The 24,832-nt window shown below is 34.1% G+C and overlaps 4 protein-coding genes across 5 annotated transcripts; 3 read left to right on the top strand and 1 right to left on the bottom strand.

Moving 5' to 3' along the window:
• Positions 1 to 2,647: 2,647 nt before the first annotated feature.
• Positions 2,648 to 9,094, top strand: LOC123887148 (delta-1-pyrroline-5-carboxylate dehydrogenase 12A1, mitochondrial-like). Its single transcript, XM_045936437.1, has 16 exons — positions 2,648 to 2,961; positions 3,891 to 3,970; positions 4,389 to 4,492; positions 4,873 to 4,940; positions 5,497 to 5,554; positions 5,775 to 5,888; positions 6,046 to 6,129; positions 6,435 to 6,539; positions 6,896 to 7,009; positions 7,269 to 7,400; positions 7,488 to 7,577; positions 7,712 to 7,801; positions 7,976 to 8,185; positions 8,280 to 8,390; positions 8,587 to 8,666; positions 8,770 to 9,094. Exons 1-16 carry the CDS (start codon positions 2,879 to 2,881, stop codon positions 8,906 to 8,908), a joined length of 1,662 nt encoding a protein of 553 aa, XP_045792393.1. The 5' UTR covers positions 2,648 to 2,878; the 3' UTR covers positions 8,909 to 9,094.
• A 2,041-nt stretch (positions 9,095 to 11,135) lies between these two features.
• On the top strand, positions 11,136 to 13,552 carry LOC123887147 (heat shock 70 kDa protein 8-like). The gene is made up of 2 exons (XM_045936436.1): positions 11,136 to 11,161; positions 11,828 to 13,552. Exon 2 carries the CDS (start codon positions 11,829 to 11,831, stop codon positions 13,476 to 13,478), a length of 1,650 nt encoding a protein of 549 aa, XP_045792392.1. The 5' UTR covers positions 11,136 to 11,161; position 11,828; the 3' UTR covers positions 13,479 to 13,552.
• Positions 13,553 to 14,002: 450 nt separating this feature from the next.
• On the top strand, positions 14,003 to 21,978 carry LOC123887146 (YLP motif-containing protein 1). Of its 2 annotated transcripts, none has more exons than XM_045936433.1 (13): positions 14,003 to 14,945; positions 15,062 to 15,218; positions 16,059 to 16,171; positions 16,303 to 16,401; positions 16,841 to 16,910; positions 17,410 to 17,465; positions 18,136 to 18,186; positions 18,463 to 18,567; positions 18,689 to 18,733; positions 19,359 to 19,461; positions 20,197 to 20,399; positions 21,121 to 21,207; positions 21,478 to 21,978. In XM_045936433.1, the coding sequence occupies exons 1-13, from the start codon at positions 14,160 to 14,162 to the stop codon at positions 21,637 to 21,639; spliced, it is 2,037 nt and encodes a 678-aa protein (XP_045792389.1). In that variant the 5' UTR covers positions 14,003 to 14,159; the 3' UTR covers positions 21,640 to 21,978. The 2 variants fall into 2 exon arrangements, with proteins under 2 accessions (XP_045792389.1, XP_045792391.1); XM_045936435.1 differs by having other exon boundaries at positions 14,111 to 14,945; positions 20,197 to 20,316.
• Positions 21,979 to 22,729: 751 nt separating this feature from the next.
• On the bottom strand, positions 22,730 to 24,814 carry LOC123887145 (pectate lyase-like). Its single transcript, XM_045936432.1, has 4 exons — positions 24,621 to 24,814; positions 23,630 to 24,317; positions 23,219 to 23,461; positions 22,730 to 22,945 (listed from the first exon to the last, which is right to left on the bottom strand). Exons 1-4 carry the CDS (start codon positions 24,812 to 24,814, stop codon positions 22,730 to 22,732), a joined length of 1,341 nt encoding a protein of 446 aa, XP_045792388.1.
• Positions 24,815 to 24,832: the final 18 nt, after the last annotated feature.

Here is a 24,832-nt window from a genome sequence, read left to right as displayed (position 1 = left end):
GGGTTGAGATCCAAATATATTTAACATGGTATCAGAGCCGGGTTAAGGACTGCAATGTGGGCATTTGACCCAGGATCGCGCTAGGCGTGAGGGTGGGTGTTGAATATGTTGATTGTTGTGTTGGAACTCCCACATTGCTTAGGTTTCCGGGATGCGAAGTGTATAAATATGTGAGGGGCAACCTCACCCTTTGAGCTAACTTTTAGGGTTGAGATCCAAATATATTTAACAATATTATTATGTCAAAAATCAATTAGTTTCATATAGATATGGAGAGGGCTAGCACATAGATTGATACCTAACTAGGAGTAATATATACCACGTTCATTGTCACAATGATTACACAAAAAACATAGCTTAGAGCACTTCATTATAACAAGAGATGTAACTGCTCACTTGGGGTTGGTCTAGTTATGTTGGTTTGGGTCCTTGAAATATGCTCTTCGTAAGGTCTTAGGTTCGAGTCCCCTAGTGCCAATTTCGGTGGGCTAAGTTCATACAGAGCAAAAAAAAAAACTCTGACTTTAAATGGACCCCCACAAGTGAGTGGTCAGATTGATCCCCTTAGATTAGTCGGTGTTAGAGCTAGATACCAAGTTTTAAAAAAAATAATTATAACAAGAGATGTGATTAGGAACGTGGTATATTAAGAGATGTGTGATTAAAAAAAAAAGAAAAAGAAAACACAGCTTGAAACACTTCATTGTCAAAGTGATTACACAAAAAAAATAATCAAGAGATGATGTGTTTAAGGTGCGTTTGATTTGCTAAAAAATAGAGGACTGGATAGGATAACTTTTGTTGTACTTTGTTTGATTTGAAATTGGTTATGGGACTGGACAAATTAGGTAACAAGAGACAAAACAAAAACAAGATTTTTTGTCCCTCACCAAACCACGGGATAACTTTTTGTCCACAGTACAACTATAAAAAATATGAAAATACTCATTTCATTTTCGAATATAAAAATATTATCGTCCTATATCTTTCCTGTACAGGTTTGTCCTGTCATGTATTATCTTGTTTTATCCTGTACTGTTCTGTCCAGTCCTTGCTGTTTTACGAATCAAACGCACCTTAAATGAGTGATTTTAATTGGTTGACCGTGTAAACTGTTTACTCTGTTAGAGTATTCTAATTTAACTCTTATAAATAAATGTAAATTAAACCAACAATGAATCGGTCTAAGTGGTAAGAGTCTTGGTCCCCTTAAGCATGTGGTCAGAAGTTCGATTCTTGGCTCGTGCGTATGGAGAAAATTCAGTTTGGAGGAGATAACCCACTTTATATGCCCCACATATTCCTCGATGGAGATTAGTCATCGCTAACGACGGTGAAAACTTCATACCAACATCATGGTAATCCAAAAAAACAAATTAGGGAGGTGTATTCAATTGAGATTTCAAAGGATTTTATAGAAAAAGAATTTTGTTGTATTCAATCAAGACTTTTATAAAATATAAACAAATCTTGTGGTATTCAATTAAGACAGTTAAGATTTTTTTTCAAGGCAACAAAATCAGTGGGTATTCGATTGAAATTTCGTATGACTTTAAAAATGTCTCTAGGTATTCAAAAGTATACTGATTTTGATGGATTCTTTGGTGGGATAGATTTTGAGAGACTTTTTTGTTGAAAATATAAATACCTTTGTCATCTAACAATCTCACTCCAACCCTCAAGACTTTTCTTTTCTTCCAAAGACTTTTTTCAGCCGGCAAAATTGGTGTTCACGTTCTATTTTTTACAACCTCATGTACTTTTCAATTGTTTTCTTGAATGACTATATATACAATTTCAATTTGAAATCGTTGATCATATACATCTATACGCCACAAAAAAACATATATGATTGCAGAGTGATCCTTCATATACGCCAAATACATATTCTGCAACATGATCCTTATTTCGATCATTATATATATATATATATATATATATATATATATATATATATATATATATAATATATGCAACTTTGAAAATTTTTCTGCAACTTGTTACAACAAAAAACATGATTCTGCAACCATTCATAGTTTTTTTTTTTTTTTTTTTTTTTTTTTTTTTTTTTTTACGTTTTTAAAAAAATAAAATTGATTCATTGGTTTAATTTGATATTGATTGATTGATGATTGATATTTTTAAGGAATGATTCATTTTCATTGATTGATTCATTATTTTTTTAGAAGAAATTTGTATTGAATTTATTGAGGAATTTAAATCTTAAAAGTCTATAAAGTCTTTGAAATCTCAAAAGTCTGTGATATCAAATCTCAAAGGTTCTTGTGTTAAGAATCTTGATTGTAAAAATTCTTTTAAAAAAGTCATTTAAAATCTTCAATATTTTTTTTTGTCAAAATAATCTTGTGAAATCTCAATCTAATATTACACCCCTCTTAAAAAGTTAATACATTATACTTTATGAGCTTAATGGAAATGCACTAATTGTCTGAAATAATTTTACACAATCGTCTAATAAAAAAACTATTAATTTATTATGTCATGTAAAAAAAAGATGAAATAGCAAAAAAATATAATTGATATTGTTCGACAATGTAAAATTTTACACGGTAATTTTTCACATAATTTATGATGGATACTGATGACACACAATACTATAAGAAGGATTGTGCACGTGTAAAGTATCAAATGGAAGATTAGTTGTTTGGTAGCAAACTGACTCATAGTTACGTGTATGATCACATGTGTAGTTTTCAATCCCGATACGAATGGACACATTTCATATTTGTTTGAGCACATAAATAGGCACTAATGTAGGAGAGGAGAATCAGTTCCATTTTTAGTTTTCACTATCACTCACTCACCTTAACTACAAAATTCAGCGATTCAGGGTTTTTCTACAAACACTGCAACAATCATGTTGAATCATTTCCTTAGAAGAGCTTCAAGGATTTCATATCTTACCAAACACAATGTTCTTCCTGCTTTCAATTTTTCCAGGTATTTTACTCTTTTCGTTTTTTATTAATCGTTGCTTTATATTTTATAATCTGATATGAATTACCCACCGGTTTGATTTGATCAAATAAGGTACCAATTGAATTTTGATTAGTTGAAATCATCAACTTTGTTTGATGATCCACTTAGGCGTCTTTCATCAAACAACATAAACAATATCTTTATGCATGTTTGGAATCACACTGAATTTCATTAATCGCCGTCTCACCAGGAGGATTTTGTTGAAGCCCCAAAGTGTAGCTTCTGTCAGAATTACGGTGGTACACCGTGATTTCGCTAAACTCACTGTCAATCTAAAAATGCACTTAATATGTTTGTGACGAAGTCGATGATCTTGTCTTTACTTTGTCATTTTTGTTTTATATATTTCTTTTTTTGAAAACTTGGTATTCGGCCTTAGGACCGACTAATGCAAGGGACCAATCTCACCGCCCACTTGCGGGGGACCATTTAAAGCAAGAGTTATTTTTGCTGTGTATGGACTTAGCCCACCGAAATTGGCACCAGGGGAATCGAACCTGAGATCTTGAGAGGAGCATACTCCAAGGACCCAAACCAACACCACTAGACCAACCCCAAGTGGGTCTTGTTTTATATATTTCTAACATTTCGTTGGTATATTTCTTAAGAGAAATGTTATGTTTGTTGACAACACGGATCATGATGCACTGCTGTAACAAAATCCCACGGTTATAAGTAGTAGTAGATCCCAACCATCCATTAGAAAACCGCTAGGTTCATATCGCATCTTAACGAAATCAGTACAAAACAATCTCAACCATTAATTTCAAGTTGGACGGTCCTGATTTAAAACTGCACAAAAACCGTGTGGATGGCAGGTTTTACATGGCCCTTGAACAATTCTTAATGTAGTTTTTGAGTACTAAGTACATTTTTACAATAACTTGCAGGTCTGTCCATTCAATACCACTTGCCACAGTAGAAGCAGAAGAGATATCTGGTGCAAAGCCTGCTGAAGTTTTGAACTTGGGTAGGCACCGTAACCGTTGTTGCTTTTGTTCTTCGCAGATGTTTTTAGGAATTTTATAATACTACGATTGATTTAGATGAATAAAGATTGAGAATGGTTACCATCATAAAAATGTACTTAGTTCATTTTTCCATTTATATTTTACTGTGACTCTGTCTGCAATGTGTCAAACGTTACTATTCAACCAAGAGCAGTTTGCTAAATTTTAAGTTTATAAAAGATGTTGTACTCTGTCTGATGGAAAAGGAAATTTTAGTTTCATAATATAAATTCTTATATTCATCAAAATCTGAATGGTACTGAGTGTTATTGTAAATTTTGTATGATGTATTTTCCAAGAAATTGAACTTTAATCAAACTTCTTGTGTAATGCTACGACGACCATCACTCTGAATGTATTTTTGGGATTCACTTTCAGTACAGGGTAAATGGATTGGATCATCAAACTGGAATACAGTTGTGGATCCTTTAAATGGGGAGCCATTTATTAAAGTTGCTGAAGTTGATGAAGCAGGCGTTCAGGTCATTTTCTTGAAATATATTCCTTTTTTGTGCCTAGAAAAACTGCTGTTTAGTTAAAACTCAAACAATGATATATTCAAGGATGTACTCTTTTATTACTTACTTACTTTTCAAACTATGAAATGTTCAAGTGATTGAGGCATTGCCTTATCAGTCACCACTCAACACCTATTGCTTCAATAAGAGGTTCGAGTTTAAAGCTTCAACCTCTGTGTGAGTTTGAAGCTTTAAACTCACACAGAGGTTCTCATTATTTTATGAAGAATAAAGAGAAGAAACACAAATTTCAATTTGAAAGCTATAGATGAGTTTGTTGTAATTCAATAGTTGATTTAAGGCAGAGGTGTTGACTAAAATTTTCCATTTCTTTGACTTACCAGCCTTTTGTTGATAGCTTGACCAGCTGTCCCAAACATGGTTTGCACAATCCTTTTAAGGCACCAGAGAGGTATGTGCAGATTATTCTTCTTCTCTCTTCAATTTCATTATACAAAGGATTATTGATTGCCATCTACGTCAAAAACAAAAAAAATGATGGGAACCTCATTATTCTCTAAAAACCTCTATGGCTTCTTTTTTATATTATATGAGACTGTTGGCCAAATAGTTTCCTTTGTACTTTCCTTTTGAAATGGACATGTGAGTTGATCTTCATATGGTTGGTCGGTTTGCAAGGTGTCAATGGAAGTACTAATCCTTTTCAGATGTTTTCCATATTTCCTGACTAAACAAGTCAGATTACAGAATGAACTTCTAGGCTGAGTTTGTTTTAGATTTCTGCTAAGAGGAGTAACTAAAATACCTGAGACAAGAATAAGAATAAAGAGGCTCTTTACTGTCACAAGAATGGATCCGAGTCAAGCACTTTTATTAACATTTATTTTATAATTTAGAGTATAATATAATATGAATTCTCACATTCTTATTTTGGCCATCTTTTTTGAAGTCTAAGGTGTTTTTAACTTCTTTTTATTTATTTTTTATTTTTTATAAATCTTTTGCAGATATCTTATGTACGGAGACATCTCTGCTAAGGCAGCTCACATGCTCTCTCTTCCTAAGGTATTTCCAACAAAATATTTCTTTTTGCATGTTACTTTATTGAATTTGATACGGTATTATGACATTGTCCGGTCTGGTCCGTGCAGCTATGCACTTCATTTAGTAGGAAAAGATTTTGGCTATTGTATGTTATTGTAGGACAGTAGGAATTATTTATCATCCCGGTTTTTCTCTTCTTTAATTGGAAACTGTACATGATTTTACTCTGCATGATCCTCAGGTTTCAGATTTCTTTGTAAGGCTAATACAGAGAGTTTCTCCAAAGAGTTATCAGCAGGCTTTTGCAGAAGTTTATGTGACACAAAAGTTTCTAGAGAACTTCTGCGGAGATCAGGTACATCAAACTAAGACTTGCCATTGACAAATGAGGAAATCCCAATAACTTTCTGATAGTTATCCTCGAGTTGTAGATATTAATCAATTTCCAGTTCATATCATTCCTTTGGCAATTTATTCTTCGTTCTTTCTTCATTTCAACAAATCTTTTGCAGGTTCGTTTCTTGGCTAGGTCTTTTGCAGTACCTGGAAATCATCTTGGGCAGCAAAGTCATGGCTTCCGTTGGCCATATGGTCCGGTAAGGATTTTATTTATTTTTAAATTGGTATATCCTGTTCTGAAGACTGAAATAAGAGTCTGTGTCATTCTCTCACAGTGGATACCTTTGTTCCAAAATTATCAATTACCTTGAGGTTAAGCAAGTTAGTTTATGGAAGTAATTGATTTAAGCTCACTCTCAGAGATGGAAGAAATGAAAAAAATAAATTAAAAGCAAGTTTTTCAAAATAAAACCCAGTAATATCTAATAATTACGTGGCTCTGATTCAGTTTTAAGGTATAACATAGTGCAATAGTTTGATATGGTGAGAGTTTGTTCTGCAGGTGGCAATTATTACTCCTTTTAATTTTCCCCTAGAGATTCCAGTCCTTCAATTAATGGGTGCACTTTATATGGGCAACAAGCCAGTCCTTAAAGTCGATAGCAAGGTAACTTTTGGCTCTGATTTAAGGACTTTCACGAAATTACATCTAATACAAATTTGATACAAGACTGCTACCATCTAGACTGCATAATATGTGGATTGTTATTATTGTGGTGAAAATAATTTTGATGTAATGGATTTTCTTCTTCTTTGGATGAGGGAGATTATGCATTTTCCCCACCATGCAAGAATACCTGATTTTGTAGATGTTTTCACTCGGTTTTAGAATCCGTTGTGTCTATTGCTGTTGGTCATTCTTATTTTGCTTCTGTTGGATTTTGGAAATTTTATTATTATGTGCATTAACAAGCATAATCTTTCTGCAGTTTATTTTGAAACCATTGACTCATATTGTTGTAGGTGAGCATTGTTATGGAGCAAATGTTGCGCCTTCTTCATTCCTGTGGCTTACCTGTAGAAGATGTAGACTTCATAAATTGTGATGGAAAGACAATGAACAAGCTACTGCTAGAGGTTGGTTTTTTGATACCTTTTTTTCTCATACAAAAGTTGATATTGTAGAGCATATATTGTTCCTGAAAGATTACCAATTTACTTTATGATTTTATATCATAAAGATCTCAATTTTCAATTCACTCATTATTTGGTCTTATTGCCTTTTGAACTCCTTTATTTTGTAATTATCATATATCTATATCTGTATGCGGTAACATGTTCCTTTTTATAATATAAAATAATGATGTTGGATCATGAAGTAATATTATATTTACAGGCAAATCCAAGAATGACCCTTTTCACTGGTAGTTCAAGAGTGGCAGAGAAGTTGGCTGTTGATTTGAAGGGCCGCGTTAAATTAGAAGATGCTGGATTTGATTGGAAAATATTGGGCCCTGATGTCCATCAGGTTTCTTACAATATTTTGTCAATTCCAGAATGACACTGACTTGGTTTTCAGTTGTATAATATTTTTTCTATTGTTTCTTGATTGCAGGAAGATTACACTGCATGGGTATGTGACCAGGATGCATATGCATGCAGCGGTCAGAAGTGTTCAGCACAATCATTGTTATTTATGCACGAGGTTGGTCACCTTGGTTATTTTTTTCATTCTTTATACATGGTTTAATGTCCTCATGAACTAGGGTAAAGTTGTAACTTTGTTATGTCTTATGTATTGTCTTTACTAACTCCAGTGTTTTAATTTCCCTTGTTCAGAACTGGTCTAAGACTTCGTTTATATCTAAGTTGAAAGAACTCGCTGAGAGAAGAAAGCTAGCAGACTTGACAATCGGCCCAGTCCTTACTGTACGTATTAGTATAGTATTTATCATTTAAAACTGTTTCAATGTGACTCCCTTGAAGTTTACGGAACTCTTCCGAATTCTAGTGTATTTGGGAGAACAATTATCTGCTTTATTTTATGCTACTACATTTCATTTGAAATTCTTATTTATTTTTATTTTTTTACTCATGTTGCAGTTTACAACTGATTCATTGCTTGAGCACACCAAAAATTTACTTGAGATACCAGGATCAAAGCTGCTCTTTGGGGGTGAGCCTTTGGAGGACCATTCGATTCCGCAAGTTTATGGTGCTATTAAACCAACTGCAGTTTATGTTCCCCTAGAAGAAATTGTGAAGGATAAGAATTATGACCTTGTGACAAAAGAAATATTTGGACCTTTCCAGGTGTGGAAAATGAGACTTGGAACATGAAAAATAAAGCTATGATGCTGTCAATTTGTTTTTTTGCAAGATAAATAGTTTTTATTTTCATTTCCAGGTTATTACTGACTACAAAGGCAGTCAACTACCAATTGTGTTGGAGATTTTGGAAAAAATGCATGCACACTTAACTGCCGCCGTAGTTTCAAATGATCCTTTATTCTTACAAGTAAGATTTTTGTTGTTCAAATTATTTTGGTATGTTATATATCTCAATGTTAGTAGGACTCCCATCATATTATCATATTTTCATGCACATTTGACCTTCAAAGTATTAATTAAATACTTTGGTGTTTTCATATTTCACTCCAAAAACAAAGTTACAGCTTTTAGGATATAAGATTAATTATCTGATAAATTTGCAGGAAGTGATTGGGAAATCGGTAAATGGCACTACCTACGCAGGTCTAAGAGCAAGAACAACTGGAGCTCCACAAAACCACTGGTAAGTGGATATCTTTCAACTTTCAAGTGATTTATTTGTTGTTTGGAACCAAAATATATATCGATGCATCAACTTATGAAAAACAATTATTGTATTTATGCAGGTTTGGACCAGCCGGTGACCCTAGGGGTGCAGGAATCGGAACACCAGAGGCTATAAAACTTGTATGGTCTTGCCACAGAGAAATAATTTATGATTATGGACCAGTATCAAAGGATTGGGAAATTCCTCCTTCAACATGAAAAGTCCTATGTAAGAGACTATGAAGTTAAGTTAGATGGCTGAGATTAGTATGTCCCTGAGAATTTTAGATTTTGGAATAAAGTTTAATTTTTAGGGAATCCGGTATTGATAGGTAGTAGAAATGAGGTAATATTCCCCTACACAATTATATTTTATATTTATGTATTTTAGAATAAATTTAAGTAGATTGAGTTCTTATATCCATCCTATAAAAATATTGAGTTCTTATTAGCTCTAATTATCCTTTCATTATTACACCTCTAGCTATCATGATAAAGGTAGTCAGAAAAGGATAAAATTACTCAGAAAACTGGATTTGTGTTTCTTGGTATGATCTTAATTTGAAGCAGCTAACAAATTGATTATGGAGTTATATAGAAATCAAAGATTATCAGAGGATGGTAATATATCAGCATTAAATAATGTAAAATGGGTGATTTAAAGCAAATCATTTTTCACCAAAAAATGAGAGCATGTCAACAATTCATAGCTCAACCGACAGAAATGTCGAAATTGCTAGGTTGGACACTATGATCAGGGTTAATTTCATCTACAATCGCTCGTCATTTCGTCTATGTACCAAAAACATATTTTTGAAAACAAGTGAGTATGTCCTTATTATAGTTGCCTCTAATGTTTGATCATTGGAGTTAATTACTTCAATTTGAATGGAAAATTTAATTTATATTATGATAATTGCTAATTAATGCAATAAAACGAATAAATTTTGTAGCTCTTGATATAAATTTTTTATAATATCTTTTAAGGATAATTACTTATTTTATTATTTCATTTATCTATTTTATCCATTCAATAAGTACACAAAATAATTAATTTATCTCTCTGCATTAAATACTTAAGGGTAATATTTCACTAAACTTGGAAAATAATAGGTATGCATGAACATATTTTTGCTACAAAAGTGACATGTAATAAAAAGGAAAAGAACGAGTGCAACATAAGAAATCAATGCAATGCAAACAATTCTTAAATTCATTCTTACACAATAATTATATTATGATGTTTAGTTTTTTTTTTTTGACAGAAATCATGATGTTTAGTTAAAGCATCCAAATGGTGATCATCTTAAAAGAGTGTTTAAGTCACTTGAGTCCTCATTGCATTGGATTCTATATACCATAAATTTCACCATAGGAGATTGTCCTCCAAAATGCTTGCAAATAAATCGTATAGATTTAGCACACTGATATCGCTGTTGAATCCGCAACCCTAAAATGCTTCCATAAATCATGTGAAGTCATTACTTCAATCATTATTGTGGCTTTGCCACGATCATCACGATGAATTAACCCCTCTACGCTATTAGACAATTTTTACATTCTCAATCCACACAAATGAGAAACCACGTGTCTCCCCGTTTAATCTCATTATTGTTGGGCATTCTTAAGTATTCATTTCCAAATATCTGGTGGACACCCCTTATAAATTTATACAAGCATTCCATTGTTTCAATTTCACCAATTTGCACATAATGATCCATATGACAATTGGAGAACAAGCACACACACTTTGTGTTATTGAAGAAGAGAATTTAGGGAGAAAGAAAAGAGATTTATTGATTAGAGAATATGAGAAAAAGTTATTTACACACTTTGTTTAAACTCCTACTTATAGAAAACAAAAGATTGGTGGTTAACTTGATAAGCAAGTAGTAACCAACTAACTAACTACTAACTAACCAGTTAGTTACAACCAACTAACTTGAAATGAAACTAACTTTTTAAAGTAGGTTTGAACAATTACAAAACAACAAATATATTGTGAAGGAAGAGTTCCCTCCACATCCAAAACCTTCGTTCAGAATTGCTCTTATGTGTATATTGGACTGCTAGAGAAGTAGTCATTGAACAATTTAGGTTCATATGATGAGTTTGACCATTTAGATAAATAATAGCAAGTTCACCAGTTGCATTCAAATATTTATAGCTCTTATAATAGAGCTAAAAGTTGGTTAGTTAGTTAGTTAACCAAAGTTAGTTACAATTAACAGAAATTTAAAACCACCAAATATTTGATATTTTTATGCCTATATATTAGAGACTAGAAGGAGTAATTTGCATTGATATTAGTTTGAAGTCTCAATTAGTCTTGTGCTACTGTTAAAACGTTTCTTCCTTCTAGATTTCTTGTCTTGTACTCAAAGAAACCTTCAATCCACATTGTGCCATCATCATCATCATCATCATCATCATCATCATCATCATCATCATCATCATCATCATCATCATCAGGTATGTAGTCTTTACCTTCATCTCTTCCTTGTTTAGAATTCTTCTTTTTCTCTTCTGTCATATCAATGTTCTTGTTTTCAAATATTATCATGCAAGATATACAATCTTGAGTACGGAAATATTCAAGAACTTCTTATAATGAAATGCATATTAGATAAAGAGATTTCTAATCATCAGTGAATAATATTGAAAGCTAGTTTGCATAATTTGTTTCAGATGCATAGTTCTTGATTTACCAAGTTTTTCCTCATTGTGCTATATGTTCTTAACCTTGTATCTATTATGCAATGATAGTGTGATTTTAGAGGAATTTTTAATTAGGAAAAACTTGTATGGAAATATTCAGGAACTTCTTAGTATGAAATGCATATTAGATAATGAGATTTTTAATCATCTGTGAACAATATCGAAAGATAGTTTGCATAATTTATTTCAGAGGTATGGTTCTTGATTTACAAAGTTTTTCCTTATTATGCTCTATGTTCTTAACCTTGCATCTATTATGAAATGATTGTGTGGTTTTAGAGGAGTGCTTAATTAGTGTTAACATACATAAATGAATTTTTCAAACAAAGGAATGATAACTGAGTAGCTAGCTGTTAATCATTATCTGCTATCATATTGTTTTGGTAGAAAATTCTCAACTTTCTTGTCTTTTAAATGCAGGATGACAGAACCTGCCTCTAATGTGGCATCTTGCAGTGGAACCTCCATGGAGAAGTCGTCGTCTCCGCCTTCTGAAATAGCAATTGGAATTGACATTGGTACATCACCATGCTGTGTTTCTGTGTGGAATGGTTCCCATGTGCTGGTTTGGGATATAAATGAGATGATGGAGAGATTATGCATAAATTCCAATGATCATGGCTTTTCTACTGAAGCCGCACTCCCCGATGAGAATGTGGATACAATGTCCAACATGAAATCCTTTTTTAGCATGATTTTCGGTGAAGGTACTAATTTCCCATTTCTGATGCACACCGTGGACATTAAGGTTCGCCCTTTTGTGGCTCCATTTGTGAAAAAACTATGGAAATCCACCACTGCAGTAGAAATCCTTGGAAAATTTATGATGGAACTAAAATCATTGGTTGAAACTCGTCTGAAAGGACCTATAAGCAATGTAGTGTTTACAGTTCCAGTTTCATTCAGTCAATTGCAGATAAACCGGATTCATCGCGCTTGTGCAATGGCGGATCTTAAAGTTACCAAACTGATGCCTCAACCAACAGCAGTGGCTTTGTGGTATGTGTATCACCAAGTGCAGCCTTTGGCTTCTTCTCATCAGGATATGGACAATGAAAGCGAGAAAGTTGCTCTTATTTTCAATATGGATGCAGGTTATTGTGATGTTGCTGTTATTGCGACAGAAAAAAGAAAAATCCGAATAAAAGCCTTGACAGGAAGTACTATTGGTGGAGAAGATTTGCTTGGAAATATGATGTTTTATCACTTTCATGATTCTGAAAATATCTTCACGAGAGATGTTCGCTCAGAAACAGATATTATATCGATGGCTTCTCTTCGATGTGGAATGCAGGACTTGATTACTGATCTTTCGTCTGAAGAAAGTGTTAGGGTTGATCTAAATTCAGTAGATGGCATGGAGATACATAGGTATGTAACGCGGAAAGAGTTTGAGGATGTAAACAAAGAGGTGTTTGAGAAGTGTGAAAGTCTAATCATCAAATGCATGAAAGATGCAAAGATAAAAGCTGAGAATATAAATGATGTGATAATTGTAGGTGGTTGTTGTAATATACCAAAGGTGCAGAATCTTGTTAAAGAAATATGCAAAGTAAGCGAACTTTATACAGGTATCGATCCTTTACATGCTGTACTATCTGGTGCAGCATTTGCAGGAGCTCCTAAACATCCATCTGATAGCTTGGACTTGTTTACTTCTCAATTCACACTTTTTACCGTCAGAGTTCAATCTGGCAGCCATGGATTTGTACCTATTATTCCGAGGAACACATCGGTGCCAACATGGAGGGACATAGTTTTCAGAACTATTCAAGATAATCAAACTCAGGCATTGATTCTTGTCTACGAAGGTGACGATATTTTGGGACATATCGTAGCGCATGGAATACCTGAAGCACCAAGAGGAGTTCCTAAAGTCAAAATTTCAATCGCCATAGACCATACAAACAGGTTTACAGTTAATGGTTCTGTTGAGATGCCAGGATCTGAACCATCTGCAATTTCTGTTCATGGAATATGGATGGCAGAGACTAATGATGGACATGTTGGTTGGTGCGACGAGTTACTGATTAGAACATATGGTCATACATTTGGATACCCTCTTCAGTAAGGAACAATTAAGTCATCATGATATCCAAAATCTACAAGAGAATATGTTTCATATAGGTTAGTTGAGAAATTGTATAGAAATTCTCAAATATAACAGAATGCTACATTCATGTAGAGCTGTGATTTTTCTTTTTTAGGATATATGACTTCTACATTCATTTGTTGATTACTCTTAGTTCAATAACATGATTCTCATCAACAAAGTTAAATAATATTCTGGTTTACACATTATTTTCACGACGAATGACAACAACATTTATATGGTAAAGCCGGAAAATTACAACTGCCACACAACTGGCCACCTTTAGGATGGCCAGTTTCAATACAATATTGACTGCAAAATCGGACATTCGTGCAAATCTCTATTTCAGTATCAACCACGGTTTGAGTTGATCCAATTGCCAATCCTAAAACCATTTAAATGTTTGTTAAATCCAATTGCACAAAATTAAAAATTCATATAGGATTTGAGATAGTAAATTTTATATTGAAAATGAAACTCTAATTATTTTTGTGTTACCTGAAGCGAGAAATAGTTATGTAATTTTTTTTTTTAGAGTGAGACCCTCTATTCAAAAAAAAAAAAAAAACAGTTATATAAAAAATATTTTTATGCTTTGTTGAATCTTGACATAGTGCTCATCTTTGATCTGTTTGTTTCTCAAGTCTTGAGTAGGGTTGAATGGATCATCATCGTCAATGGCGTCCCAATTTCAATCCCATCAGACCAATCCAATACCAAAACAACAACAACAATCTCTGCCCTATTTGCTTCATCCAACATTTCCCTTTTTGCCCTCCACCACCACCTAACCCTAACATCGCTTACGATTCCGATTTCGATAGAACTTTCAAGAAACCAAGAATCCAAGACGATGAACGAAGATTGAAGCTTATTCGTGATCACGGTCTTAATCCTAATCCACCTCAATTTCAACATCCTCATCACGCTTACGTCACACCCTCACTCTCATCACAACCACCACCACCTCCACCGCCGCCACATCATCAATTTCCACCACCACCACCACCACCAATTTATCATCCTCAACAACACCACAGTGAAATCAATGCAACTTACCACGATCACAATTTTCAATTTCAACCATATCCAAATCATAATCATACTAATAATCAGAATTTGAATTCTAGAGAATTGAACCATCCTTATCCATATCCAAATCCTTACCCTAATGGTGGTAACAATAGTTTTTCGGATAATTCCGGTCAATTGGAAGGTTCTAGATTCTTCACGAACATGCCTCCTCTTCCTAATTCTCCTCCACCACCTCTACCAATGGATCCACCAGTTAATCACTTCAAAACCTACTTTTCTCCACCTAAGAAACCACCATCTCTATTTCCTGTTACTTCTTCTGTTTCTCATGAACCTCACCACTCACACCAACTTTATTTTCACAACAATAAACCTCACCTTCCTGAATTTCCCAGTGGGTTTCCTATGGAGGTATGCTAATGCTAATGCTAATGCTAATGCTAATGCTAATGCTTGTTGTCATTGTTTGATGAATGATGCTGTTTTTAACTTTTTGTTATGAGTGTTTACTTTTTAATTTCTGTCAGGAACCTTTGAAACAGTACGCCGGAGATGGTCAACATTTTTCACAAAATCGAATTTGTGATGAGAAGCCGAAGTTTATTGATGCTTCCCAATTATTCCGGAATCCACTTCGAACTTCACGTCCTGATCATTTTGTGATCATACTTCGTGGTTTTCCAGGTGTGTTTTTCCTTGCTGTATTATTAATTGCCATTGTTGGTCTAGAGATGTTTTAGTGAATTGTTATTGTTATGCAAGTTGAGTTTGTAGGATGATTTTTTACATAAATGGGATAGGGAAAGTGAGTGGCGGAGCTTGGTTGATTTCTTTGAGAGGACCAAATAATTTAAAACTATATAATATTACCAAATCATTAATAAATTATGTGATGGTATAGTGGTTATGTCCTTTTTTAAAGCCCGAATTACTAGGTTCGAATCCAACCTATACCTTTTTTTTGCAATAAATGCAAAAATATAACCTAAGGGAATCGATCTCGTGTCCTCTGAGTAGCAAACACGGTCTTACCACTACACCATCGGATTAACATCGATTCTATTTGGAATAAAATAAGTAGTATATTTAACTATTTTACTAATCTTAATATAATATGATTGATATTATTAATGGAAAATGATAAATATTTGAAGGGGCCATGGCCTCCCCCTATCCCATAGAAGATTCACAGCTGGGTATAGTGCGGAGAAACCCCTATCCCATAGAAGATTCACAGCTGGGTATAGTGCGGAGAAAATTCATAAATAGTATGCATGTGAATGGAGATTTTACATGTCTTGGATTTTGTGGAAGATGACTAGTGTTTGTAATTTCCTTCTTGTCTGTGTTGCTAATCTAGAAGAAGCTCCTGCTGTTTGTGATTTCTTAGTCTTGGACTGTGATGTGAGAAGACTTCTATGTTTATGTTATGCCATTGATAGCAATTTCTTGCCCATTCTACATGAGGCAGTTTGATTATTTTCTTCTGTTGAGATCTTTTCTGCATGTTTGTATCCTTTTCAGGTAGTGGTAAGAGTTACTTGGCAAAGATGTTGCGTGATCTAGAGGTCGAAAATGGTGGTGATGCTCCACGAATTCATTCTATGGATGATTATTTTATGACTGAGGTTGAAAAGGTTGTTGAATATTCATACTGGATTTAAATTTATGATAAAGCATTCTTATCTTGTCATATATGAGGTTTTGATTGGTTATGTTATAAGTTCTGGTGGATGCTGTGTTAATATTTGTATTTTTGGTTGAAAAGGTTGAGGATGATGGATCCAAATCTTCAAGTTCAGGAAGAAACAAGAGGCCTGTAATTAGAAAGGTCATGGAGTATTGTTATGAACCTGAAATGGAGGAGGTAACCGCTACTTGCATTGTGCTGTGTATTTTTAACTTTTTTAGGCTTAATTGCAGTTTAGGTCCCTCAATTTTTACTATTTTGCAGAATTGGTCCTCCTATTTTAAAACTTTACAGTTTTGCATTGTGCTGTGATATGATATGACTTGTTTTATATGAAGTTTTTAAGGAAATTTTCTTACAATTTCGTCGATGTTGATATTTTTCCATCATCAGATCATATATCATGTCATTTAAAACATCACATCACCAATATTTTAGTTCAAAATATGATGGAGGGACCAAAGCTGTCAAATTTGAAAATAGGGGGACCAAATCCACAAAATGGTGAAAATAGGAGGACCAAAATTACAATTCAGCCTCTTTTATTTATTTATTTTTATTTCATTTAGATTTTAAATGCATGCTCTCATTTTTTTCCACACTCCCACCATGGCAGGCTTATCGGTCAAGCATGTTGAAAGCATTCAAGAAAACTGTTGAAGAGGGAGTTTTTACCTTTATTATAGGTATGCATCACAAAAATGTATTGGCTAAATTATTCTTAAAACAGACGAATTCCACTATTTTGCATATTTGACATAGTTTGAGGTTGCAGTTTTGCCCTGGATGGAAAATCTTGCATTTTGTCATGAGTTCCATACTCACTAGTGTGACACTGTTTGTTGATATTGGTAAATTGAATTGCATTGTATACTCGGTCATAGGCTTTATCTCCTCCGGTAAATGTGTTTTTGTGAAATTAGTTATAGTTTATTCAGGTACCCTAAAGTGAAAAATTTGTTTCTTGGGTTAATTAAAATAACTTAAGCATAGTAGTCATAGGGAGTGCTTTAGGGCTGGCTATGAACTGGCCTGATACAGAATATAATAAATTCAAATGTGTAGTTTCCTATTAGATTAAGTGGTGGTGCAGTGCCCATGCATTGCCTATATGTTCACTAACTACAGATGCAGTTTTGTTTGGCAATTGACCCTTTTCTTGGTGGTATTTGTTCTTCGTCTTAGTGGATGACCGCAATCTGCGGGTAGCTGATTTTGCTCAATTTTGGGCAACTGCAAAGGTATACCATTAATTCTTTTTTTGCTCGCAACCTCTGCCATGTATGCTCAAGAAGACTCACAATATCTTTGTAATATTCTCTCCATTCCGCCTCAACTAGTTTTAGACATATGTTTCACTTAACTTCTGTTACCTAGTTTTGAATAGAGGGTCTAACATTTAATGTCAATAATTGCAAATAACTGAGATGAACCATTGAAAATTATCTTCATTTTTTATGCTTCCTAGCTGTCTGTTTGGTTGAATTTTTTTTTTTTTTAAAAAAAAAGAGGAGTAGCAAAGTGCTACTGCCTCAAAAGATATATAAATAGATAGATGACGATAGAGATACAAAAAAAAGGAGGGGGACTAGACCAAAACCTCCCTAACTAAGAACAACCCTATAGAAGGGTTTACCAAGTTTGGTTGAATTTAGGACTTTGTATAAATTCAAGTTATGGACAAGGTGATGTTAAGGATAATGTATATTCAAGTGTTATTTTAAATGACATGGTTGCTACTTCCTGTTCCATTGCTTTAATTGATACGGTTGCTGATTTCATTTGAAGTTGATGCATAATAATCATCATTACTTATTTCATAGCTGCATAGATCTATGAATTAAAGAGTAGGTGCATGAAATATATTTATTCAATGTTTCCTTTGCTGACGGATATTCTTATTCCTTTCAGAGATCGGGTTACGAAGTTTACATTTTAGAAGCTACTTACAAGGACCCAGCGGTACGTTTATTTGCTTCCACCAAGAAACACAGAGCCTCATTTTGTTTTTCTTTTAGAGCAACTTTCAGCTAATTATCACTATTGATCTGTACAAAATTAAACTTCTTAATTGTATAGCCAAAATACACCATTGCATGATGATGGAGAACATTTTCATATTGCTTTAATGTTTGAATTTTCATTGTTTGCTTGTTCTGGTCATATTCATTGACTAAGTTCTCTTATATGATTAAATGTTTTCACTATATGTAGGTTTAATTATTTTTCTTTATTCAGGGTTGTGCTGCAAGGAATGTCCATGGTTTTACACTGCAGGACATAGAAAAGATGGCTGAGCAATGGGAAGAAGCTCCATCCTTGTATCTGCAGCTTGATGCGAAGGTTTGTGTAAATTTGGTATTATTTGTGTGAAAATGGCAATTTTCAGGCAGTAATTTTGTATAACTTGTATAGTAAAAGCTCTGTATTTGTATCCTCATTGTCACTTTTACTGACATTACAGTCACTATTTCATGGAGATGATCTAAAAGAAAACAGAATACAGGAGGTAACTGTAACTTTTGAATATATTTTTTCATCTGAGCTTGTGTGCAATTTTAGTATTTCGGACCAACTTTCAAATGCTCTCCTTTTTGTTTCTGGGGTTAAAGATGGAATTTTATAGTGAGAAAGAGAACAGGCACAACAAAGGTAGTTAAAATCATGATTTTGCTCAGAATTGGGGAGGTGAAATATAAGTATAAATCAACATGGATTATAAGATTCTATAATATATATAAAATAACATAAATAAGAGAAATCCAAGAATGCTAAAATAATTAGGTAGAGCTTGCTGCCCATTTCGGTCCACAACACTCGAGGAATTGGTCTCTACAGTTATACCCGATTAATATAAAAAATATTTAACATATTTAAAGGTATAATATATAACATATTGTAATATTTCTAGTAAAATATAACATGAAGTTATTATTTGGGTTTCATTGGGTTTAATTGTAATTATTCTAATTTTAATTTGAAGCTAACCCTACCATATGGTTGTGGACTTCCTATCATGTTAAATATCGGATGTGTTTGTCATATACCGTTTAGGAGAAATTCCGGTTGTTTAATATATAAATTTTCAGGCGGTGTGCCTGGATTTGACTGGTTTCATATGGCATGTTTTCCAGGTTGACATGGATATGGACGATGATCTTGATGATGCTTTAGTTGCAGCTCAAGGAAGAGAAGCTGACAAAGCTGTTGACGACCCTCCTGTCAAGGACGATGATGGTAATGTGCTGTAACCCATTACATTTGTATGTCTGTATCTATCCTGTTAATATCATTTTTTTGGGCACATCTGATCACTGATGCCCAACTGTAAGGTAGTCATGCATCTTATTTTTCCTTATAACATTGGATGAGGTCAGGTTGTGACATAGGATTATAACCAATGAGATGCTTGACTTGGCCAAAAATAGAAAAATAAGTATCCAGTCTAATATTGCAGCCCATCTTGATATGTTATCCCATTCCTTCCCCTCCCTCGTGTTATTTCTTTTTCAACCCTTTATCTGGTCGGAAGAACATAAAATATTAGGGAATAGTACATGGTTAGAAGCGAGTATACCCATGGGATTGCATGATCCTGCTGTCCAAACACCCTTGTTTGCGCTTTGATGTGTTGGTAAGATCGCGAGTATACCCATGGGATTGCATGATCCTGCTGTCCAAACACCCTTGTTTGCGCTTTGATGTGAATAATCTGATGGCTGAAGATCACAGTGAAATTGCAAAAATCGCTGTCAACTTGTAGGATTGAGAATTCGGCGCAGGTGCTGTTTTTTATGTTGGGTCGGATTTTTTCAGAAAACCCTAATCGACCAACGACTGTGGCTGTGACGCCTCTTCATCCAATGGATACACAGCATCACCTCTGGATAATAATTCGGTTAAATTGTTTAGATTAGTTTTACTTATTTGTCTTTCATGTCTCTTCATTGTGGTTAGTTCTTTGCAATATAGGCTCCATAAAGGATGTGAAGAGATGGGATGCCGAAGAGGAACATCCAACGAAAGTCAGAGAACTGGGTAAAAGCAAATGGTCTGAAGATTTTGGTGAAGATGACATCGACCAAACGGAAGGTATGAAGGGCAATATTAATGCTCTGTCTGGGTTAATTCATCAATATGGCAAGGAACGAAAATCTGTACATTGGGGTGATAAGGTATGACATGTATTTGATGCTATTGCCTGAAAGCTTAGAGAGTGTAATATTTGAAGTCTTTCAACCTTAGTATTATTGGTAGCAAAAATTTGCGTTCACGTTCAAATCTTTTTGGGTTAAATGGGAGGTGTAGGAGGAAAGGGGTAAGGAAAAGTGTATGATGCAAACATTGAACGTTGACATCAAGTATACTATAGTGAAGTTCTTTAGGGTCATGTGTGCCACATCATCTATAGAGTTTCTGTTTTTTCAGATTCACAATGTGTGTAGGTGTATTCATAATCCCTCTCTACTTTGCTTTCTAGTTTGTTTTGTGTGTTTTACTCCTTTGCTTGTTGAGGTAATGGGGGCACTGAATTTAGGAAAAGGGCAATGGATTAAACCATTTATATTTGAGAATTTCTATTATATTTTGCGTGTATTGAAACACGGCCACAACAGGAATATCGGCACAACCTGTGTTTTTGCTTATATTATGGATTGAAATCATCTGTTCCTTATTTGTCCCTTTAATTAAATAACGACAAATCACTAAAATTTTCCCACTCTTTTAAATTGTGCAACATTTTTCTCTATTGGTGTTTTTAGCTAGGGTGTTATTTTAATTAAATGGACTAGAAAAAAGGACATATAAAGGGGACAGGTGATTTGATTCCTTTCATTATAGGCATTTTCTTAATGTCAGCACCCCTTGCCCCTTTCTTTGCAACCATCCTTTCAGGTTGGCAAAACAGGATTTTCTATAGGCACTGCAAGGAAGGTAAATGCTTTGTCTTTGGTGATTGGACCTGGTGCTGGATACAACCTGGTTAGTTGTTTTGCCTTCATCACTTCATATTACTTAAATTTTTGTAATGTTTACTATTATTTGGTTTCAAAATTTTATACACTTTTGTTTTCCATTTTCCTCTTCGTAACTAATCCGCTGTACTTGTATGCATGTATGTATTTAGCATTCTGTCTACTCATTTTTGACAAACTTGATGTTTTATGGTTTTTAATGAACGATGTAAAATCCAATTTATGTTTTCAATGGGAAGATACCTTTATGAAACCATTGTATTGTGTTTATATACAGAAGTCGAATCCATTACCTGAAGTGGAAAGTCCAACCCGAAATAGTGCAGAACCAAAGAAGCACAGCAAATTTCAAGAGCGAATACAGGCTGAACGTGAATCATTCAAAGCTGTCTTTGATGGGAGACGTCGACGGATTGGACTTAATGTAGAGGAGGACTGAAGTGGAAAGTCCAACCCGAAATAGTGCAGAACCAAAGAAGCACCGCAAATTTCAAGAGCAAATATGGGCTGAACGTGAATCATTCAAAGCTGTCTTTGATGGGGAGACGTCCATGGATTGGACTTAATGTAGAGGATGACTGAGTCAGAAATTATGTTTACTGTAATTTATACAGATAGGATGAATTTATACCTTGTATCATGACCATAAAAGGAAGTTGAATTTTTTGGTTGGCCGGAATTGAAAAACTAGCTGTTCTCAGCCGAGTTTTGTGAAATTATGTAAAATTTGATCAAAAGTTTAATATCAAATATATACATTCCTGATTTGGTAAGGTCATTTTTGTGTTTTTATGCGTGTCGTAGTAGACGAACACTCTTATATGTTGGTTTTATCATGGTTCTGAAATTGGACCGGCCGATTCAACTACTGCCTTATAACCGATGTAGAAGATGAAAATCAAAGCATGGATGCAATTAGAAGATGATGAGAAAATGCATGAACAAGTATAAATGAGCAACAGACAGAAGAGTTTGAATGAAAAAATTTTGCTTTCAATTTTTTTTTGGACAAAAACATATATTTGCTTTCATATATTTTTGTATTTTTTTAATATTTTGTGATTTATGTTATTTTTATTTGATATTATATATATATTTTAAATTTTTTGAAAACTTGGTATCCTGCATTTAATATATTAATTATATATCATTTAACTATTAACGATTCGACTACAATTTGACCGCGGTTAAACCTTGAACAAGTATCTTCCTCAGTTCAATGGCCGGTCTATTTTTCAAAATATTGGATTTTATAATTTATAGATACAAGAGGATTGATGACTTCATATGCCATAGTAGAATATGATTGTTCTTTTACTTTATTTATTTACATTAACATTTACATATATTTACAACTCAATTACTCTACTCTTATGTCCCTTGATTTTTCAAATATGATCAAAGGGAAAGGAGGGAGAAATAAAGAAAAGACAAACACATAATTACAATAGCTAAGGTTTTGTGTCTGATCTTTGGTTTACTACTTGCTAGAATCTATGTCAGCCACTGTTCCAGCATCTAGTGTGTTTTTAACATGGCTTGTTTACTTCACATTTTAGAAAACCGGCATTGCGAGTAAGAGCTGCAGCATAACTCCCAGGCTTTGCCTTGATGTCTGACTTAGGAAAATTTGCAGCCTTAGTTCCGGACTGAACAAAGAAGGCTCCATTCATCAGCAAGTCATTCTCTGATCTCCAACTCCATTTCTTCCACACACTTTCAGGTGCATAATCTCTCTTTGTCACCTAAACCATGAACAACAACAATCATATTATTTTCCTTATTTGTAATTTGTTCAATTAGAAGCAAATAGAGTCTTTATATTAGACCAAAATCATTCTTAAAACTTGCTTGTAACGTAAGTTATGTCACTCTGTATAAGAATTTTTTAGACTTTATCTTTTTTCAATGTGAGACTTGAATTTTTTCCGATATTACCATGCTGAAAACATATTATTTTAACAATTCGTGTAAGAATTGAAAATCTCAAGAAAGATTTATGTTCTCTCTTCATATACCTCTTTTGCATTTGGGTTTGGAGGAGCGATAAACCGGTTACCCTGGCTGAGTATGGTGGGATGTGTGCTACCACCAATGGCATACATAAGCCAATGAGTGTAGTCATTGTTAACAATATGAAAGAAACCCCATCTGCATCTTGGCATCCTCTGTATCAATCCTTTCCCAAAATGGTTGAAAGCCACAGTTATTTGCGAAATTTGATCTCCTGGGAATGAATCACTTGCTCCAAATAACATAACCTACACCACAAGAAAAAATATATGATGTTCCTTACTGAAACTGCCTAAAGCACGTGCCATACAACACGGCTTAAGATGCTTTAGACGATGTTGTTTGAATAAAACTATGTGGAGCAAGGGACGAACTGTGCCTATGATACAAATATGTAAGTATGCATTCATGCAAACAAAATAGTGAGTAGATGTGATGTTAATTACGTCGTTATGATGTGTCATATGGCAGTTGGAAATGGTAATAGCTGTTGATCCTGCTACGGCATCAATCAAACCATCAGAACAGTTCCACAATGAAATATGATCTAGCCAAACATGAGAAACTCCAAACATTGAAATTCCATCACCATCACTCATCGAACGTTGTCCAAAGTGACTCAACGAGTCTCTGATGAGGCCACCACTGCATGGTTTAGTATCATGAACGTGTAACCCGTGAATGATAATGTTTTTCACATATTGCATTGTTATTTGAGCACCACCACTAATATGAACGTTTACACCGCGTCCATCTATGGTCTTATTATCGGTCAGCATAAGCTCTGACTTCAGTTTAATATTCATATGATGTTGAAAAATGATCCATAATGGCTCGGTTTGAATGGCTGCATGTCGCAAAGTCCCCGGTTTTGGGTTGACAAGATCATTGTCAGATGGATCAGTGACAACATAAAATCTGCCATCTTTGCCTCCTGTTGTGCCGTGACCAAAACCAATAACACAATCTGCTAGCCTTTTGCGGTTCTTTTCCCAATGTGGATCGCATCTCCAACAACTATCGATGGGATTTGTTGCTTCGCACGGACCCCTTTTTCTGTGATTTAATAAACTCCTCCTTGTGCCATGGGAAACTTCAAAAGCCCTGCTCAATACATGAAATTTCATTTTATAAGGTTATTCATATTACACCATATCAATGAATGCAATCATGCAAACTTGATCTTGAATTCAATTATGCGCAAAATTTCGCTAAGCCAGCAGAATTTTGAATTCAAACCATCAAGAATTCAACTAAGGTTATATTAAATTTCGCTAAGCCAACATAACTTTTTATACAAACCGTTCGATTTAATTCAACAGCCGAAATATTCTAACAATGATATATTGTATATATTTTAATTTTTAACTACATTAATCCAAATATCAATAAAAAGCTAGGACATACTTGTGGACTTGCATATTGAAATTAGCAGTTTCATTCACAGGATTTGGCTTGTAAGCCTTGTGTGCCGCCTTTTTAGCTTCATGTGATCGACTTTGCCAGTAAGGGTCGAAGTGAGCTATGTTAGCCTCGAACGTAGGGAAAATAGCAAGATAACATACACAAAAAAAGAGCAATCTAAGTTTGTTAGCTTCCATTCCATCAAATGTTTGTTT

The sequence above is a fragment of the Trifolium pratense genome, linkage group LG5 (assembly GCF_020283565.1).
Source record: "Trifolium pratense cultivar HEN17-A07 linkage group LG5, ARS_RC_1.1, whole genome shotgun sequence".
Lineage (NCBI taxonomy): Eukaryota > Viridiplantae > Streptophyta > Magnoliopsida > Fabales > Fabaceae > Trifolium > Trifolium pratense.
This window is presented reverse-complemented; position numbering and strand designations above follow the sequence as displayed.

Coding starts and splice junctions, on each gene's coding strand:
- LOC123887145 (XM_045936432.1), bottom strand. CDS start 24,814: ATGGAAGCTAACAAACTTAGATTGCTCTTTTTTTGTGTATGTTATCTT. Junction 24,318..24,620: donor TTCAATATGCAAGTCCACAA/GTATGTCCTAGC, acceptor TGTATTGAGCAG/GGCTTTTGAAGTTTCCCATG. Junction 22,946..23,218: donor CAAACCCAAATGCAAAAGAG/GTATATGAAGAG, acceptor TTCATGGTTTAG/GTGACAAAGAGAGATTATGC.
- LOC123887146 (XM_045936433.1), top strand. CDS start 14,160: ATGGATCATCATCGTCAATGGCGTCCCAATTTCAATCCCATCAGACCA. Junction 16,172..16,302: donor TTATGACTGAGGTTGAAAAG/GTTGTTGAATAT, acceptor TTGGTTGAAAAG/GTTGAGGATGATGGATCCAA. Junction 17,466..18,135: donor AATTTTGGGCAACTGCAAAG/GTATACCATTAA, acceptor TATTCCTTTCAG/AGATCGGGTTACGAAGTTTA.
- LOC123887148 (XM_045936437.1), top strand. CDS start 2,879: ATGTTGAATCATTTCCTTAGAAGAGCTTCAAGGATTTCATATCTTACC. Junction 2,962..3,890: donor CCTGCTTTCAATTTTTCCAG/GTATTTTACTCT, acceptor AATAACTTGCAG/GTCTGTCCATTCAATACCAC. Junction 6,540..6,895: donor TCCTTAAAGTCGATAGCAAG/GTAACTTTTGGC, acceptor ATATTGTTGTAG/GTGAGCATTGTTATGGAGCA.
- LOC123887147 (XM_045936436.1), top strand. CDS start 11,829: ATGACAGAACCTGCCTCTAATGTGGCATCTTGCAGTGGAACCTCCATG.